The following is a 20,810-nucleotide window of genomic DNA, read 5'->3' on the forward strand; positions in this document are numbered from 1 at the left end:
AAGAGATATATCAAAGATTAATTGCATTTATCAGTTATAGAATATTTATGTTGGCCCTTCTAGGCTTAAAGCAATAAATCATAGTTTCCTTTTGAAGAATAAAAGGATAGAAATGTTGGCCATGTTGTCATTATGCCCAGAGTCCCTGATGTATTTAAAAGATTGAATATTTGCGTAGGATATATGTTGATCACAATGGATGAACACAGGATAACCAGCACCATCTTTGTTTTATCAAGTTTATCAAAGATGTGTAAGTACTTGATCACACATTCGAGTTAGCACAATTAAGAAGTCAGTGCTTGTCAGCTCAGTTGCGGTAAAGATTGTGTGCTTTCATCGTTCATCCTGACTGCAGACTCAGTGCTAACGTTCTGCTGCCTTCGTTAAGCCTCAAGTTGTCTGTTCTACTTCATAACTAAGATGGCTTGACGCGTGCACATGATCAGTTACCACACTCATTTGGTAAATAATAGTTTATCAAGCTGTGAAAATGCAACTGAGTTTGATTACATGTGTGTAATCTAAGTCTGAACAATGGTGATGAATCATGCTTCCTCTACTGTGGAATTAGTGTTCTGAGACATTGAGGGACATAGGAAGGAAATAAGTTACTTGAGAGCAAAATTAGTTTTACAGCTTAATTAAAAATACCTACATGTTTCCTCTTGTGTCATCTTCCTCTCCACTCCCTACAGATGTAGGCAATATACCAGTACATTCAAAGCCGCAATATATAACACAAATCAAGAAACTCAAGAAGTTGCTATTTTCGTAGGAAATATAACTAGTTTTATAGGTATATGTTTCCTCATTTTCTTTGTAGAAGTTCAGCTGTAAGCAAAGGCCTAGAGTAGGCAAGAAAGAATGTATCACTTGTTATACATGCTCTTTTTCTAAGCAGTTTAGCTGCAGTGAAGAATAGTGACAAATGATTTCTTCATAAGAATCTAAGAGGCCAAGGTCTGTGCGGTTACAACATTATGAGCATGTGACCCTTGTTAAGGCAAGCTTGGCATCTTTTGACTTGTGTGTCAGAAATGTTCAGGCGTCCTATTGCCTTAAGCAAAGATGCAAAATAGAAAAAGTTGTTCTTTTGTAACCTCTGTGAAAGTGAGGGGTAATCTGAAATGTATAACACAGTGTTTAGTTACGCTTAAAAATGAATCTGAAGATTTGCAGCTGAGCCTCTGTAAAGTAAGGAATGTCACCAAGTACCGGTCTTTCATTAAAGTAGACTCTAAATCCTTTGGGGTTGAACTGTGTCCTTCCTGTGCTTATGTCTTTGACTACACAGCACAGCAGATTTCCATTTTTAGGAGGGACGCATTCCTGAAGAGTACTTCAATCTGTTGGGCCTCTTTATCCCACACTTAGAAAATCAAATGCCACAAATCTTAAGTTACATTTGTAGAGCAGTTTCCAAAGATCATGTTGAAGACTTCCTACAGAGTTGAGGCAACTGTATGAATTCTAGCTTCTGTTGTTTGTGCTTCTGTCTTAATAAAGAAGAAAAAGCCTTAAAAAAAAATAAAATTAAGACTAACAATTGGCAATAGATTTTCCTAGCATCAGTAGTGCTGAGGACGTTGCCATTCATGCCAACACTGATAACCAAAATGTAAATTCTGCAGCACTGAGGAACAAAAAGTAAGCATTGATAGTTTCCCTTCCCCACTCTTGCACTCTTTTTGTCTCTAATACTAATATCACACTCATTTTATGTTAGTACTGACGTTTGACTTCATGTTGACTGTGAATCACAAGTCCCTCGATACAAAATACATGTTCACTCACCATCTTGGCATCAATATTGCAGTAAGTTGTATGACTGTTTCTAGTGATAGGTTTCTTGACATTTCTCTGATGTTCTTTGTATCTTACTCTGTGCAAAGAGCACGAGAGCATGAGAGAGGAGAGAGACGGGAACAGTGGTCTTGCGGGTATACTGTAGGGTTCATAAGGGATGAATGAATATTTGAGAATAAATTATTTTGTGTCATGTGAGAGGCAGTGTAACCTATCATGGTTCCTCTGTGGAGTCCACCTAGCCTTGAGTCGTAAAGGAGATGCTTCTTACAAGCCTCGGCAAAAAGGAAGAGGGTCCTGAACAATGTTGACATTTTGGGCTGGAGCATCTTCACCAGACCTGGAGGAGTCTCTCACAGAGGGAAGGGAGGTAGTCTGAAAAATCCTCCATTTACTTTCTCTGCCTCAAGAATTATCTTTGATGACCATAGATAATGACCAGGATCAGGTATTCTCCCTAAATATCATCTCCTCTTGCCTTTTTTGGTAACAGGATATTAGTCTGGGTCTAACCCAACACGGCATTTCTTATGTTCTTATTAGGGGGATAAACATACAGTATAGGGGCAGACAGGAGATAGAGAGGAATAAATTCTAAATAATAACTTTAGTCCAAAAAGAGTGGTTTTTCTATGTAGTTGCCTTGTAAATTCAGGCTAGGTTTGAATTTTTTTTTTTTCTTGCTTTTGTATTTAACCTACTGTGGATATCATGTGACCCATTTTCTTTTCCTGCTTTATTTGCATGAGTTCTTTGTATTTTCTTTGCAAGTTGAGTCACACAAAATTTGTGGTACTGTGTAATCCAGTTATTTAAACTTAACTAACTTTTCTTTTCTGAAAAATACAAAAGACAGAGTAGAGGCTGTCTCTTGTCCATTGTCATCCTGGTGGACTCTTCAGAGATTAAGACCAAAAGCCTAAAGAGGAATGTAATCAGATAATGCTGCCTGCGTCTTAGGGGGTTGAGCGATTGTTTAGTTTAGTTTTTCAGAGCAAAACTACACAAAATTGTATTGTAGCTCTTAATGCTTACAGCTATATATATGTTAAAGCCGCCATTGATACCTACTGTAACCAGAAGGATCACATGAGTGGCACCTTATAGTCTTATCTAATGGTCTACAAACCTGATATTGTCTGATCTTGACCACTGACTCTGTACCTCAAGCCCACTACTTCTGGGTGAGCAAGGGCATCGTTCCCCACTTATGGCTCTGTTGTCTGCAGACAGCCCTCCAGGACAAGTAGTCCATAATGGCTATCTTCCTTCCTCCCTCTCCCCCTGGTCTTCATTAGGTCACATTGTAGGGGAGCAACCATGATGTACATCTTCCTGTGTTGGTAAAATAATCTATGTTGCCTGCCTAGCTGAAAGAGTGGACATGAAATATGCATCTGAGAAACATTCTGTGCAGATTAGGGAACTCATCCTTAAACTGAGTCAGTAGCTTACCTAAATTAATATCTTACTTTGGGTGTTAGTCTGCCTTCGCTGTCTTGTCATTTTGTCTTACGTATTTGTCTGATGCATTAAGCAGCCTTGTGCTACTGGAAGTATGTTTTCAAGTGTACTTACAAGATGTAACTATGTTATTCATAAAAAGTTTTCAAAATCTTTTGATATGGAACTGAATACCTTAGCATATTTTTATTGACCAAAAAAAAATTTTTTTAAAAAATTTCACTTAAGAGCAATTTTTTTCTTTCCTGGCAGTGTCCTTTTACTTTCTTTTTCTCTCTAGCATAAAGAAAGGATTTCAGTATTTTAGAGCTGAAAAAATGTGAAAACTTGGCATCGCCATGCACAGGGGCAATCCTCAGTTTTGGATTTAGAGTAAATGGTAACAGAAAGAGAAATGCTTGTTGTAACAAGCTTGTGGTCAAAACGTGAATTCTTCAGCCTTTGACTTCAGAAGGAATTTTGTCTGAGTAAACCTTGGCTATCAATTTAATTATTTTTGTTGTGGTGCCCACTCTTCTACTTCTGTCATCTCTCAGGGTATATGTACATTTCAGACTGTTGTGTAGAGAAGCTGTCTTTGGGTTTCAGAAGCAATCTAATTACAGAACTCCACACAGATAAGGTTCATGATGAGGTTTTCAATAGGGATAGGAGTGAGTGAATGCATAGGTAATAATCTTCAGCGAGTATAGGGCTTACATTTGTTGGAGGTGGGTTTTTTTTCTGTCCAGGGTTAAGACCTCATCTAGGTTCTTGTCTGTCCTCTACCTGATTTACAGGAATTTGAATCTGAAGTTCCTGCTGCTCAGAAGGGACATTTTGAGGTTATACTGTTCTGGGGAGAGAGGTGTCTCCTGTTAAAATCCTGATTTGCTTAAAATACTTTCACATTCTTTAGAGCATAGAGTAAAATTAAAGGTTAAGGTTAACTCTAAGTTGTGAGTTTAACAGTAAACTATGTAGTTATTCTTGTTTAGTCTGTCTGATTCAGTATGCATTTTTTATTTAGCAAACCAAAACAACTTTGGCATTATTTCACTCCATTATTGTATTGACTAGTTCAGTTCCTTGAGAGCTGGCAAATTCTGTTCCAAAACAAGCACAGAAGGGATTGAAATGTGTATCATCACTGAGTGTTCTCACCACTGGGCTATTAGGCATAAATGTAGGATGCAACAATTTCCATACTGCCTTTGTGAGTCTAGTTATAAATCCACTCTAAGAAAATTGAACAGTTTACTTAAAAAATGTAGAAACAAGCAATGCGCACAATTCCACTCAAACATAATATTATAGGATGCTGGCATCTGAGTTCATAAATTTCAGGTTGATCAGAACTGTACCTTTAGCAAAAAAATGTCCAGACCTACTTACAGATTGTACCTTCAGCTTAAGCCTTTACTTTAGAAGTTTAAAACTCTCTGGAAAATGTATAGCAGAACTAAAAATTATAAATTGTAAAGTTTTTAAATATTAAAACACTAATTTATTAATCAATAAACATTTTAATATTTAAGAATCTCAGAAAATAGAATTCGAGATTTACAAACAAGCATTGAAATGCTTTTTGCCAAGATTCTGCATGTCTCTTTCTTTTTGAACTGCTTGGCTTGATCTGGGTGAGTTCTTTTAAAAGAGTGAAATGTTGTGTAATGCTTGCATTAAACTGTAAATTAAGGAATACATGAATGAATGGAAATCAGGGTTGTCAGAAAGCAAGTATTAATTTATTGTAAATTATTATCCATTAAGTAGAGTAATCTCCACCTGTGATTCATTTTGTGCGTAGGGACCAAATGAGGCTATATTCTGGTGTGTACAAATGCATATCCTTTTGAAGTCTGTATATTTACAATAGCTCTATGCTACTTTTGTCATCTGCTACTTTTTTAAGCTAATACCAAAAATATATTCAAATAAACCAAAGTTAGTATTGTATTATTTATGTAAGACTGAAATGAATTTATAATTTCAAGTGATTGTGTTACAGAGGGAGACTACAGCTGTAAAGATAAAAAATATAGAGTATATTAGACTCTGTTTTCTGTCTTCTACAGATTTCCTGTTCTTCAAGTCCAACTGTAACATCAAGTTCTGGTAGCAGTAGTTCTTTATCTCCCCTTGGACCTCTTTGTAGACAGAGATCGTTAGCAAATGGCGCTTTGTGTTCTGAGTCTAGCACATCAGGTGTCTCTTCACCAACATCTAGCTATCCAAAAGCACCAGGCTTTGAACGAGAAGATCAGGTATGTGAATAGTACGGGTCTAGAAGTACAAATGCAGTCTCAAGTTAAATTAGGTTCAGCAGAAAATGTTGTCTGCCTCATGTATCAGCGCTGATTTTTGATAATTTAGAACACAGAGTTTTGAACCCTCTTCTTTAGGGAGCTAAACTGCATCAAATTACTTTACAGTTGTTATAGGCCAAGAACAGTCATGCAAACAGTCACTGCAGCTCAGCTGACTTGCAGTAAATTCTGACTTTGCAGAAATGTAATTGTCATTTTGAGCCCATGTTGCCAAGAACAGAGCAAGATAACAATGGAGAAAAATCATAGCTAGACTTGGTCAGATTCAGTTTTAATTATTGTTGAAAATTGATGGTGAAAAGATGCATTAATTTCTGGCTGTTGACACTATTTATGACTTCCAATCTTTGATTAATTTCAGTCTGTTTCTTCTCCCACCTGCAGCTGCCTCTCTCCTTGGACAAGTTCATTGCTGAGACAGACATAGATGATAAAATATAACAAGCCTCTTGAAGAGAGAGAGAGAGAGAGATCTGTAGCATTAGCAATGAGAGGAGAGTGGTTGAAATTGAAGTTGGTGAGGAGTTAGAATCCTTTAGTCGGTGGGTGGGGAGAAAACAGGCAATGCTAGAGGCAGTTGCGAGAAGGGAAGACTTGATATTTTTTCAGGGATATGAAACAGCTCTGTTGGCCTGTGAGAAAAAAGCTGCAAGCCCAGGATTTACCTGTTAAAGCTAAATTTTTCTTGCTCTATTATAATACTGGTCACGCTTTTAAATTGTCAGAAAGGAACTGTTTGAAAAAAGGAGCTCCAGTGGCACATTTAAATAAGCTGCAGCCAAGCTGATCAGCCTTCTTGCAGACCTGTGACTTGTCAGAATTGATTTCTATAACCTGAGATGCACAGAGAACTGCAGAAGTAAAAGACGGAAAAAGAATGAAAGGAAGGAAAGTGGGTTTTGTAAATGGTAACGTGTTGTAGGTGATGGGAAGATCATTACTCTACACTAAAGTTCTCCAGGCAGGATTGCTTTCTTACACGTAGATGTTCAGACAGACTGTAGGTTAGAGAGCTGGTCATTGTGACAGGAAGGATATCCATCTCCCAATATAGGGATCAAATGATCATTGATCAAATGTCAAGGCAGTTACAGTATCAAATGGCTGCTTTCTGGACGTGAGGCAGCAATAATTGAGAAATTATGTAACCGTTGGTGAAGATCTATTTTGCTGGTTTGGTCACAACTGGTGAGTAATGTACTGCCACAAAGAATGTGTCTCAGCAGCAAGAAGGTCATGTGCTTGCCCTATAGTGGCTGCATTGAATCTGTCTAGAGAGAAAGCAGTGATGGACTTTGCAATTGATAAAAAAGTATCTAGCGTGGTGGGAGGCATATAAAGAGGAGGAGAGCTGTTACTGCTAGGGAGCTTTCACTGCAAGACAGATTAGGAATCTCCCAAAGGAAACAAGGAACAGACACAAGACTGCTCAAAGGCAGCAGAAAGAACCATTTTTCCTAAGGAGACAGAGAGCACCTTGCAGAATTTACTGCAATTCAGGAAGTCACTGAAAATACGGGCCTGAAAAGAACAGAGATCCTTTGATCCTGCTCTGCAAGAACACAGTGGGCAAAGAGAAATTGCTTAGAATTCCTTTATTTAAGTATGTTTCACTTGTTTCAAAAGTTACCTTATTATAAAATTGTGTTCAAAGAAAATCTGCCCTTGTATTTAAATTTTTGTTGTTGTTGTTATTTGTAGCATGATCACTTTAAGGGAAAATCTAGGCAGTTCCACTCAAACTTTTGGCTACCTCAGGCTTCTATCCCACCAGCCTCTTGGAGGAGTATTCCCCAGCTGGTGAGCATCTGGGACATGTTACTTCTATCACAGCGTAATGCTAACATGGCTACCCAATTTTTGGCCCAGAAATAACTTGCATGTGCTCAATTATGCATATAAGTGGAACAGTTGCAACTGCTGTTCCTTTTCCATGTAGATTTACTCTATGATCATTAAAATTTAATTCTCCATATGGGACTGCAGTGAGGGAAATGAAGTCAGCCTGTTGAAGATATCATTACAGAGATGCCACTGACCCTTCATAAACTAATAATATATTTTACAGCAATGACTCATTAAGTTCATATATTACAGAGATTTTTTTTTCTTTCAGGCAAAGCATCGAAGCTTCCCAGCTGAGAATCAGCAGAAAATAAATGAACAAGAGAACAAGCAGGTATTTGACAAAAGCTAACTGCTGTAAATATTTTGCCCTTTTTGAGAATTTATTAGTGCAGTATCAAAGTTCTGTGGCGCTTTATGACATAGTCTAAGGAAAATTTGTGCCTAGTGACAGGACAAGAGGCAATGGGCACAAACTGAAACGCAGGAGGTTCCATCTAAATGTATGGAAATACTTTTTTACTGTGCGCGTGAGACTGAGCATTGGAAAAGGTTGCCCAGAGAGGTTGTTGGAGTCTCTCTCCTTGGAGTTATGTAAAAGCTGTCTGCACATGGTCCTGGGCAGCCGGCTCTAGGTTCTGTGAAAATGTACAATAGATGTGTGCTGCGGGGAGTACCAGGGATGAGAAGTATATGAGTCAATTTGAGGATGCTTTTGATAGTAGCAAGTCCATGGCAGAGTTTTCACAATGAAATTTTGGGTTAACTTGATTGGGGGATGGATTGATAAAATTTAAGGAAGGACAGAGGAAGATGATGATACAGTTGTTCAAGCATCAGATGCTCAAAACTAGAAAAATAGTTAAAGTGACAGGGAAGAGGGCATAGCTTTGACCTGTCATGAAGCTAAATCTATCAGGTGTTAGAGGTCATTTAGTATAGGCAAAGGAGCTTAAAACTCTGCCAGCTTTGCACTGCTAGAATAAGAACCCTGATGCTTTGTTAATGTCAGTGATCAAGATAAATGAGAACAGAAGCTTTACCATTTGCCATTCACGCAACCATACAGGAGTGTATAATCTAAAGTGGAGGATTAAAATGTATCTTACATTCAAAAAGCAGGAGGAGTGGCGCAGAATAAACAAGACAAGAAAACACAAGATAGATAGAGCTGGATCTCATGAGTTCTGTATAGAAGAGTGATAGTACATGAACCAGTTTAAAAATATACATTGGGTTTTTTCCCCTACATATCTATGAACTAGTGAGAGTGGCAGCTTGGGAAACTTCTAATTTTTTGTGATTTGTCCTAAAAAGTAGTTTTTACATTACTTTCTACTGCTATTAATGTTTGTAACAGAGTAAATAGGACATACCCAGTTTAACGTCTTTATCAACAACCTGGTGGGGGAATCAAGTTTGCAGATGACATGAAATTGGCAGGCCTAGTCAATAGGGCTGGGCTGCCATTCAGAGAGACATAGACAGACTAGAGGAATAGGCCAAGAACATCTTTATGAAATTCATTAAGGACGAGTGCAAAGTCCTGCATTGGAGAAGCAAGAACCTCTTGCAACGATATAGGCTGAGAACAAGAACTAACTGTCTGGGAAACAGCTCTGCAGAAAAGGACCTGGGGGTCTTTGTAGACAGCAAGCTGAATGTGAGCCAACAGTGTGCTCTGGCAGAAGAGAAGACCCAACATTATCCCAGGTTTTATTAACAGGAGCATGAAGTAGATCAATGGAAGGGGTTACCCTTTTGCTTAGCACTTGTTAGACCACATCTAGAATACTGCATCCCGTTTTGGGCTCACAGTACTGGGATTATGTCAGTAAACTGGTGCAAGCTTAGCACATGGCTGCCAAGATGGTGAGGGGACTGGAGCACTTGCTCTGCGAGGAAAGGCTAAGGAAGCAGAGCTTGTGTAGCATGGAGAAAAGAAGGCTTCAGGAGGACCTAGTAGCAGCCTTCCAGTACCTAGGAGGAGGTCGTCAAGAAAATGGAGCCAGCCTGTTCACAGTGGTGCACAGTGGGTGGACAAGAGACAGTAGGTGTAGGTTGAAACAAGAAGCTAAGAATGGGTACAAGGAAAAATATTTTCACCATGGGGAGTCAAGCAGTGGTTGCTGAGTGTGGTTATGCAGTCTCCATCCTTGGAGGTTTTCAAGCCCAGACTGGCTAAAACACTGAGTAACCTGATCTGACTTCATAGCAGACCTAGCTCTGATCAGGAGGTAGGACAAGATGACCTCCTGAAGTTCCTTCCAACCTGAATTTTCCTATTATCTGGCGATCCTAAGAATACTTAGGAAGTTGTTTTAATTCTCTTATTTTTAAAAGAAGTGTTATTTAATCTCCATTTAAATAGCACAGAATGTATGAAATTCTGCTATGTAATTACAAAGCTGTTGACAGCTTTTTTAATAACCTTTCTATCCTGTCTTGTTTCTGTTTATTTTGTCTATTGTTCTCTGGAGGTCTGTAGTCCATCTGTCCCTTTGTCAAAGTGGGGTCAGCTAGAGCAGGTTGCTCAGTGCCTTGTCTAGTGGTGTTTTGAATATCTCAAAAAATGAAGACTCCACAGCCTCTTTGGGCAACATGTTCCAGTGTTTGGCCACCATTGCAGTAAAAATTTTTTTGCATCTAAGTGAAACTTTCTGTATTTCCATTTGTGCCCATTTTTAAAGAAAAAATTATTCATTCTCATGGTCATTATTGGCCTCAATCTTGCACTATATCTAGCTCTGAAATAGAAATTTTCTGTGGTATTGGTAGAAATCAGGAGATTAGGTACTGCACAATCACTGCTCATCACACAGAAGGCAACGAGGGGATGTGTGGATTGATTCAGTCACAGTTCAATGTCGGTTTTATTAACTAAAAGATTGGAAGGAATAAATAAACAATAAACAATAAAAGGAATTAATATACTGGAAACTCTGCACCAAGTCCCTGTAGACTTTGTGAAGTTATCTTCCAGTTTAGAATGTTACATGGTTACATTTTGTTTGCATTTCTTACATTTTATAATTTAAATGTGTGATTTGTATGAAAAAAATGTTCAGCTAGAAAGAAGTGGCACAGGTATAGGTCATTATATAATGTGATACATGTGTGCAGTGCAGTCATGTTTCTCAGCTATCTAAACTGAAGATCAGTTTATGCACCAATTGCATTTAGATTAAATGAGAAAACTTGCAGATTAAAAAAATAATATAAAATATAATTTGTGTGCGAATGCATAATGAAATGGTACAATTCCTCAATAGATATTTTCCTTTTGAAAAGGAGCATCAGACTTCAGCTAACTAATTATGTTTGTAGAGCTTATTTGCAGTATTTAAATACTTCTTTTCTGAAGGCACAATTCCCTCGTGTGGTAGTGATGTCCAGCCACATTGGAGAGATGCACTTGCTGGTAAATGATAAGGAAAATTATCCTAATCTATTCATTCAAAGGGTTCTTCTGGATTTCTTCCTGTTTGAATTAAAATAACTGCTTTTAAAAATACATTCTGTTTGTTTTATATGTTTGTATATACATCTGTGTAAGTGTGTTTGTGTGTGTATACATATGTTGTTTGTTTTTTTTTAACAGAACCATCTCAGTGTTTTTTCAGCGGTTAACCCACTTGCTTCAAGTATAACTTCCAGTCTGGCCTCCAGTGTTGGATCAGATAGTTCATCTCCTACAACTGTCTCTGCTATCAGTGCCAAAGCTCTCCCATTCTATTCTGGCAGTAACACAGTTGAATCAGTAATAGGTAAGTCTTAACATTTAATCTCCAATTGTATATGTTTTGTTGCATTGTTCAAGTTCTTCTTGTTTCAGCGTAGGTTCAAAGAGCTTATTGGTAAAGACATAATGTTGTACGCACCTGCTTTATTATATGCAATTAAAAGCAATATCTGAAATTTAATTTAAATGTTTTCACCCCAAATCATTGTTTTTCACAAGGTCTCCAATGTGAGCGTAGAAATGAGTGAATGGGGCATTTAAACTGGAATGTTGGCATTGGTATTGGCCAATGATTTAAAAAAATGTGTAAAACCTTCGTAAGGCAACTCACTGTGTTGCTAGAAGTACTGTCTCCTCAACTTCTGTTGGTGGGCTGATGAGAGTTGACTTTGTTTTTTTAATGTTACTGTATCAGGTGCAATTACAGATCTTACCATGTTCACATGAAAATGGGAGATTTTTCTTTGGCTGACTGCATATTCTCCAGTCTGGTGATTTGTATGTTCAAGGACAAAATCTTTTGTTCACACTATGTGGACCAGATCTGAAAGGACACAAAGAGGAGGAGCCCTTGCTTTCTGGGCACACGAGACAGATTCTGGGAAATACTCACTTCCAAAATTTCTGTCCTTAGCCCAGAGCCTTTCCCATGCTTCCAGCCAGCTAGGCTGTTTATGTGGAAAATGGTAAAAAGAGATAAATATTTCAATAATAATTAGACACTGGGAACTTCAAAACTGGTCATGGTATGCCTGCTGCAGTCTCACAGGTGCTGGACAGAGAGCAATAATCACTTCCCCCAACCTGCTGGCTACACTTTTACTAATGCAGACCAATATGCTGTTAGCTTTTATTGCCACAGAACTTGCTGGATGTGTTGTTCATGAGAATTCCTAGATATTTTTCTGCACTGCTGCTTTCTGATCATTTGGCCCCCAGCCCGTACTGTTGCAAGGGATTATTCTGTCCCAGGTGCGGCATTATTGTATTTGCCTTTGTTGAACTTCCTGAGGTTTCCGTCAGTCCTGTTCTCCAGCCTTCTGAGATCCCTCTAAACGGCAGTCCTGCCATCAAGTGTATCAGCTCCTCTCTTTAATTTAGTGTTATCCACAAACTCGTTGAAATTTGTGGCACTTTTGCACTAAATTTGGTTTATTCAGGAGGCTGTGGCAGGGAATGTTGTGATTTGAAAGATGCTGTATTTCACATTCTGTGGTGTAAGTCACATGATCAGGGAGCTGCTGTGATTAGCTGGTGTACTTGAAGCTTTCTGTGTTTAAATCGATGTGTAGCAGCGACCAGGAGACTGCAGGCAGTGAGTCAGCACTTCGGCATGGTAAGTTAGGCATTCGCTCTTTTAATTTTTTTAGGGAAGAAATCTGTGCAGAATATTAAATGATGGATCTTTTTCTGCAGTCTCACAACTGTATAGCTTGCTTTCCTTAAAGGTTTGTTTGATGATCTGCGTGTTAGAATGGAAAATAAATTTTTAATTATTTTTAATTTGCAGAATTAGAATGAGCAGAATTTTAGTTATTATTCTATGCAAATAATATAATTTCATCGGTTTATGGTTAATATTTTAAGATATACGATGGAATGAAATTTGACATTGACTATATGGAATGAAATCTTGACATTTTTGTCAAGATAAACATTGCGTCTGGACTAAGTGGAGGCTAGTTGGCTGTAACAAGTTACTGATGTAACAATAAAAAACACAATCTAATTTCTGTATACTAGATGTGGTGCTAATTCCGTATAATTTTTGAATCGTGATAATCTGAACAAGTGTTCCAAAGTCGTTTAAAAAGTGATATGCTATGTCTCCCATGTCCCAATGTGATTATATTATTGAGCATAAGAGACTCTCAGTTCCTCTGAGTTCGAATATGCCTCTGCTGTCTACAGATGTTTTTCTAAACCAGTTTTCAGTATGCTGTGTTTGTTAACAGAATATGAATCATAAAATACATGTCTCATGTATGTATAAGTAGTATACTTTATGGTAACTGTGTAGATTTTGGTTTTTTTCCTTAAAAGAATTTCATATATATATATATATATAAAAATTATTTTTCCAGAGTTCTTTGTGGATATACAGGATAGCATTGAAAATAAAGTGCTGCACATAATCTGAATAGAGCAGAAAATTAAGACGTTATTGTAGAACAGAAAATAAATACATACTGTTCTTGTAGGAAGTGGTGGATTGAGGAATCATTAAAAAAAGGGATAGAAAAAGAGCTGCAGCAAGGGAAGGGGCTAGGTGATTATGGGAAAAGGGGATGAATGGGTTTGGATAAAGGATTCGGGGAAATGCAGGAGAGTTACGTTAACAAGGACTGGGGAAGTTTTGTCAGACAGTAGGGTCTGTAGCCCTTTCTGTGGCCCTTTATCTTGGTCTCACGGGGAGCTCCCTGAGTAATAGTCCCCAAGAGCTGGGGAAGAGAAGGGTGCAGGGGAGTTGGGAATAAGCATCCCAATCAGGTAGAACTAGTATTTAGCATTGAGGCTTGGACAATATGTTGAAAACTGAGGAATGATGGAGTGGAAGTAGGTATACTGTTGCAGTCTACTGTAAGAGTCAAGGGAGATTGGTTGAGTTGCCTGGTTTTGTTATGGTAAAAAGAAAGAAGCATAATCTGAGAATATAAAAGCTGCAGGATGTTTGAAGTCCTCCTGAAAATTAAAAAAAAAAAATTAAAATATTTTTTAAGAGACTAGAGAAATTAGATAGGCACGGTGTCAAAGGAGACAGATTTGGAGAGGAATAAATAGGGAATGGGCAGCAGTGAAGGGAAATGACTCAAGTGGTAGTAGGGAGACAGTGGGACCTTAACATTAGGGGATATCTGCCAGCCTGATACTCCACCCTGTTGTCTGTTAGGTTCTGGTGGACCTCCCCCTGGGAATGTTTTGGTTGCTTCCATTGCTTTCTATTGGATAGTCAAGCATGGGGATTTTGCCTGTCTGGGAGACTTGCCATTCAAGGAAAATTGGTGTCTCTCCAGTTGCTTCCCATATATGTTGTGATCTTAAGATGCTGTCTGTGTTCTCTCCCTGCACTCCACTGACTTTCCACCATGTGAGGTGGAATGTGAGAGAGCCGAAGGTATCAAGACATTAAGCTTTGAAAATCTAGATAATAAACAGTAAGGAGACACGTCTCTCCTTTTTGTGGTAGGTGAGGATGAGTGTGGCAGAATGAGTTCAGGCCTCACATGAGCAGAACATGACAGGTTAGTGATTTTTGTAAGAGTGCAGGCTTAGATTTGATCTACTGTTTGAGCAGTATGATTTATATCAGCCTCATTGTGTTTTGTTCCTGCTTGCCATACTTGTGTAGCAACATACTGAGCCAGACACCGCAAATAACTTAAAATATTAATAACATCTGGGTGATGTGGGAAATTGCAAGAGCTTGAAAAAAAGTTTGTTTCCCTGTTCAAAGATAATGATGGTGCTAATGATGGGATTTTAAAGCCTCTCTTTTCATGACTGAGAGAATTTTGAATTTTTTGAAAGAAAGTGGAACAGCTTCTCTTGGTGAAAGTGAGAGGGATCTCTCCCAGAATATCCTGCAGCGTAGCAATGAGAGGTTTGTTCTCACAGGTGTACAGCGTTTTTGCACAAAGGATGCTGAGAGAAGTTCACATCTGAAGATTTATTAGTGGGTTGCACAGCTGATGGCACATAATGGTGAAAATTATTTTCCAATAAATATAGCAACATAAGAGAGAGAGAAGAAAGGGAAAGAGAGAACTGTCCCAGCAGCTGGGTGGGAAAAGAAGTGACAGGCAGGGCAGATGAGCATCCTCTCTTGGGCATTGTTTCCAGTGCAGTGGCTGGTTAATACTTTTCCCATAATTATACTTTTCCCATATTAACTGTATTAGCTATAGTTTTTCATCAAGACCCTCCCAAACTCCTTACGGGCTCTTCCTGCTTATGATTTTATTAGTGTTAATTGGAGCACACTTTGGTCAGTGAATGGTGCTGCATCCAAAGATATTCTTGGGTATATAATATAAATTAAAAGCTACAATCAGGAGTAGGAGAAAGGAAGCGTGATTCTCACACCAGCGGCAGTCACTTCCCCTGAGAACGTACCATAACAATGCTCTGAGGTTTGGCAGGTGCCAGGTGGTGAGCGTAACAAGATGGTGAGCATGAGAACAAGAAAGAAAACATACTGCCCCAGAGACTCTGGAAGGCACTACCAGAGCAGCTGGGTGAAAGGGCAAGGTAGGCAGGCTACAGCGATGCAGATGAAAGGCCCTTACCTATATAAAAGGCAAAGGTAGGGAAGGCACACTGCAGCAATGGGGATCCAAAACCCAGTATGGAAGAGGGACTTTTAATCTGGGTTTCACACAGCATTTGTGGGCACTCTAAGCCTTGAGTCCTCAAATAAAAGGAGGCCATCTCTCCCCTCCTTACTGTATTGTATAGGACTGGCTTAGGCACCTGTCTCCAAGAGAAGGTTATTGCTGGATAACTTTGAAAAGCTAGGGCATATCCCTTCAGGCCAAAATGATGATGCAGAGAGAACTTCCTCCCTCTGACTGTTGGACACCAAGCTGCTTTGTCACTACTGCTGAAAGATAAGGATTATTGCTCGGGCACAACTCCATACTAATAAAGTTGAGTTGCTTTTGAGACCCAGACTAGTGACTCTTCACAAAGAGCTATGCTAACTCTCAGGTATATTTGTCGGCAGTGTCATTGTGTAGTATGTGAACTTTATCTCTTGGCTGGTATTTTGTTCTGGACAGCTTAGGCAGCTTCCTGCTGAGCACTGTTCTGTGGATCCTGCTTCTAGGTCAGTAACTCCCTTTATGTGTTATCTGGAGCTCCAAGACTGTGGAGTCTGTTAGATAGCTTAGTCAACATTAGAAAATGCCTATGCATAGTAACACTGCACTGATCTTGTAGTAATGATCCAAATGGTCCTTTCAATTTCTGACTTGTAGCACTTTTGCAACTGTCTAGTACTTCTGCCAAAGATTTTCTGCAGTTCACAGTGCCTGTTTAGGACTAGGCTATGAGAGAGGAATCAGTCTGATTCTAAAGGGATCAAGAGATCCATTTTGGATCTGCTGGAAACTTTTACACAGGCCAGTGTGTCTTTTATTTCTGTTTGTTCCTTTTCAACTCATTTAGGCTTTGTGCCAGTTTTTAATAATGATTTTCAACATAAAATCTAAAATTGCTTTACAAAGGTATTCACTATCACTGACCACAGTGACTGGGATAATAATTTTCCTACCTGTAAAATCAGTATTTATGCAGACTTCTCTCCTGTCTTCCTGCCTGTGCAGTTGTTCAACATTAGTTAAAGTACAGGTACAGAGGGATAAATTCCTTAATTACACCCCTTTCTGCGCAGCAAAGAAGTTAAGAGGAAGAAGGGAAAAAATACCCATCTTCTAACACTTTATAAGCAGTGGACCTAATAAGAAGTATACTGATAAGAACTTTTTCATGACATTGCCCAGCGAAATTTTAGACTGACATAAGCCTTCAAACGAAAGGCAGTCTAACTTTTGAGTCTAAATGAAATATTGATTTTGATTTTTACTTTATTTAAAAATATTGCACATTTTCCTTTGAATATTCTGACATTCCTTACATCTGTATGCCCTGATATGTTACTCAGTTACCCCAAGGGCTAACAGTTCTAAGGGGCATTTACAGTGCCTTTCCTCAGGTATAATACCTGTTTTTATTCAATAATGATAAAAAATATGTTTACACAGGTATCCGAATTTTGTTTTTCCTCTTCTTCTGTTGACGTACATCTAAGCACAACAGGTGACACAGATTTATTGAAAATCCGGATAGATAGCCACCTCCCCATTATCCTCTGTTCATTTCATCAGTTTAAAGAGCTGTAATAGCTTATATATGAAAGTTTTCCCTTTTAGAAAATACAGAGGATATCCTTCACTGTGTGTCTTGTAGTGTGCTTACAATCACGACCTAGATGCGAAAGAGTTCTATGATGGAAGCACTAACAAAAATAGTCAAATAAAGTTTCCTCATTTCAGCCATCATGATATTTTTATGGATAATTCAAGGATAATTAATTGATACAATGTTTTGTTTAACAGGTTCTGCTTTAGATTTGCATTTTAATGATGTGAACGTCGCATCCATAGATAGAGAATTAGAAGATCAAGAAGGCAGTGACCTTGGATTAGCAAGTAAGAGGTCCAATTTGTAAAATTATACTCATTTAAAATATCTTTCTTTCTTACCTTTCTAAACTTTTACTCATCAAAATAGTTACAGACAGCAAAGACTGTGAAGAAAAGTCCTCAGTTTTGTTCCAGCTGTTTAGCTTTGTGGTGTAAAGGGATTGCACCGCTATCATCCTGTCTGTATTTTGCAAGGGATCAGTCTATTAAACGCTTTGGGTTTTTTTCTTTTTTAACATGCTTAATGGCTTGGCCCAATGAGCATAATAGTTGATGGAAGGACTTACATGCATTTACAGGAAGGCATTATGCTTGAGCTTGACTGCCTGCATGTTGAGTGCTGCAGATGTCTTGACAGCAGGCAGTATGTGCTGCAGATATCTTGACAGCAGGCAGTATGTGCTGTAGGGACCAACAAGTACTTCCATGGTTAGGTGGTTGCTGAGAGGGGGAGTGGGGACAATTCTTGAGGAGAAGGAGCTAGCAACCTTTAGGACTTCAATACTTGCAAGTTAGGGCCTTAATCTTTATATGAATCTAAACTGGAAGGAGCAATTTAGTTGAAGGTCTGTTTGGAAGTATTCGGCCATTTGGCCTCTTCTGGGAAAGGAGAGGAGACGAAGGCATAGCAAAGGAGAGCAGTGCAGGGAAGAGACAGCAAGTAGGAAGGATGAAGGGGGGAAATATCAAGAAATTAAAATGCCACCTTTTCCTTGTGAAAGTAGAAAAAGGAAAATAATCAAGAGGAAAAAAAAAGAAAAATAGGAAGTGAAAACTGAGGAACTATTAATTTCTTTATCATATTCCTTTGAGAGTCATAGAGCAACATAACAGACAGCTTTTTATAATACTTCCATTTATTTTCTGATATCGTTTTGCTAGCATTTCTTTGAAGGAGGTCTATGGTGATTATTAAGTCGGTTGTGCATATGTGTTAAGCTTCCACTTGTGCAAACAAAACTGTATTCTTGGATGGCAAAGGTGTTCCTCCCATGTCCTTCTTGCTCTGTGGCTCTAGACGCAAAGGGTAAAACAACTATAGCTACACCCTAGTTTATTATTGCTGACTGTTGCTCCAAGAAGAAAAGCTTGCACTTAGTGCCTCCATACATTATGCAATTTTTCTTTCTTTAAGATAATTATTATATCTTTAGTCCACTGGCTTTAACAAATATACAGATATATTTGATGTTGTTGGAATATGTAAGCTGTCACTGGGATAGGACTGTATCCAAATATTACAGATTCAAGACTTTGTCGTAAGGTATGGACATCATTTTGACCCAAGTGAACACCAAATGCCCTCACTCCCTCAGGAAAGCATATATTATAAGCAACTCTAAGTTGGTTCTTTTTAGAAATAACACAGATGTCCATAGAGATTCTGCTTCAAACTTTTCCTCCTCCAAGTGCTTCCTTTGCAGTTCTCTGCAAGATCACTAATTTTATCACCCCAGTTGTGTGTGGATACATGAGGCTTCAGAGCAAACACAGAATTCAGGAAAGTCACTTGGTTTGAAATGGACTTTTTCACTTCATCAGCTCGCTCATTTGAAGGTGGGCAGAAGATGCCTCACATAAAGTGGCTGGTGACATGCTTCTGTCTTCAGACCTGAGCAGAGCATTTGGGGAGGCAGTTTACAATTCACATTTGGGGGTGTTGATGTTTTGGCATCAAGTAGATGTAGGCAGATTGTAGCCATGGCTTCATTATTGATAGCAAGAGCTAGAAGAAACCAGTGCTGGATTGCACTGATTAAGAAGTTTCTTACACCAAATATTAATTTCTGAGATCTTGACAACAGTACTACAAGCTGTGGTGCCCCTCCCACCTTGACTGTGTGGTTCCCAAGGTGGTTCCTTGTTACTAGAGGCTGTATTTGTGGTACCTGTATACTTCAGGTTATTAGGGGATCCATACAGAATGTCCCAAAATGTTACAGTCTCAATAAGTAGTCATCTAGTTTTATGTAGATTTTCATCAATAATATTAGTGGGAATGTCTTCGGAGCTTTTAGGGCTTTATATTTATTTTGGTTGATTGACTTCTTATCATTTTCTGTCCAGTGATGATGCTAACAGGTTGTTCCTTCACCAGAACAGTTGATATGTTATCTATTAACATTTTCCATTATTGTTCATGATATTCCCCTTCATACAGACCTGGAAAGAAACTGATAATGTGTGCAATTTCAAATTTATTTCTCTGCTAGTGATGTCAGGATCAAGAATTCTCCTGATGCTATAGTTTGTTTGTCTGGTATTTCATTTACTGCCTTGTTCTATGCTGCAGGAATGATTATGCTTCAGGGGAAGTATCACGAAGTATAGAACAGGAAGGAAATGCTGTAACCAATTTTATTTGTATGTGGAGGATAGTTCATGCGGTGTAATAGATAGACCTGGGTGGGTAACCAGACACTCATCCAGCTGCTCTCTCACTCCCCGTCCTCAACAGGACAGGGGGAGAAAATAAGATGAAAAAGCTTGTGGGTCAAGGTAAAGACAGGGACATCACTTACTAGTTGCTGTCATGGGCAAAACAGACTTGCCTTGGGGAAAATTAATTTATTGCCAATTAAAATAGAGTTGGATGGTGAGAAACAAAGAGAAAAACTAAAACAACCCTCCGCCGCTTTTTCCCCAGGCTCAACTTCATTCCCAGCTCTTCTACCTCTCCCTTCCTGTCCCGAGCGGCACAGGGGGATGGGGAATGGGTGTAGCAGTCAGTCCATAACAGCTCCTCTCTGCCGCTCCTTCCTCTTCACACTTGTCCCTGCTCCAGCATGGGTCCTCTCCATGGGCCGCAGTTCCTGTCAGGAGAACCTGCGCCAGCATGGGCTCTCCACGGGCTGCGGTTTCTTCAGACAATATCCAGCTGCTCCGACCTGGTCTTGTCCACAGGCTGCAGGGAAATTCCTGCTTGTACCGTAGTCTCTTCCACAGGGTGCAGGGAAATACCTGCTCCACCGAGGTCTCTTCCAAACCTTCCATGGGCTGCAGGGGAATCTCTGCACTGGCAACTGGAGGATCTCGTCCCCTTCCTTCTTTCCTGACCTTGGTGTTCGCAAGGCTGTTTCTCACACCTTTTGTTCCCTCCTCCTCTGCCTGTGTGGCATTTTTTCGCCCTTTCTTAAGTATGTTCCCCCAGAGGTGTCACCAGTGTGGCTGAAGGGTGCAGCTGTGTCCTGTGGTAGGTCCACAGGAGCCAGCTGGAACTGGCTGTGTCTGGCACAGGGCAGCCCCTGGCCTCTCCTGGCCCCACCAACCCCCCTGCTACCAAAACCTTACCCCTTAAACTCAAGACATGCAGGCAGATTATATTTGCCAAAATTCAACTGGATTTGAAGACTACTTTAAGAAACAGAAAAGAGATGGTTCTTCTGCTGCCATTTCATACAATGTTTGTTTGGGGGCTTTACTTTGGCTCTTAATTTT

General features: G+C 39.2%; 1 protein-coding gene across 8 annotated transcripts in view; it reads left to right on the forward strand.

The window, feature by feature from the left end:
• Window positions 1–20,810, forward strand: part of UNKL (unk like zinc finger) — a 60,121-nt gene that overhangs the window by 29,685 nt on the left and 9,626 nt on the right. For 6 of the 8 annotated variants that reach the window (XR_014228264.1, XM_082312830.1, XM_082312832.1 and 3 more), the window contains 4 exons: window positions 5,331–5,519; window positions 7,699–7,761; window positions 11,029–11,194; window positions 17,286–17,378. Coding sequence is in view for 7 of the 8 variants with exons in the window: in XM_082312830.1 (XP_082168956.1) it covers window positions 5,331–5,519; window positions 7,699–7,761; window positions 11,029–11,194; window positions 17,286–17,378 (511 nt within the window). In the remaining variant the exon portion in view is untranslated. The remainder of the gene's footprint in view (window positions 1–5,330; window positions 5,520–7,698; window positions 7,762–11,028; window positions 11,195–17,285; window positions 17,379–20,810) is intronic. The other 2 variants (XM_082312831.1, XM_082312836.1) reach the window with 2 other exon arrangements.

The sequence above is a fragment of the Platalea leucorodia genome (genome assembly GCF_965183815.1).
Source record: "Platalea leucorodia genome assembly, chromosome: 5".
Taxonomy (NCBI): domain Eukaryota; kingdom Metazoa; phylum Chordata; class Aves; order Pelecaniformes; family Threskiornithidae; genus Platalea; species Platalea leucorodia.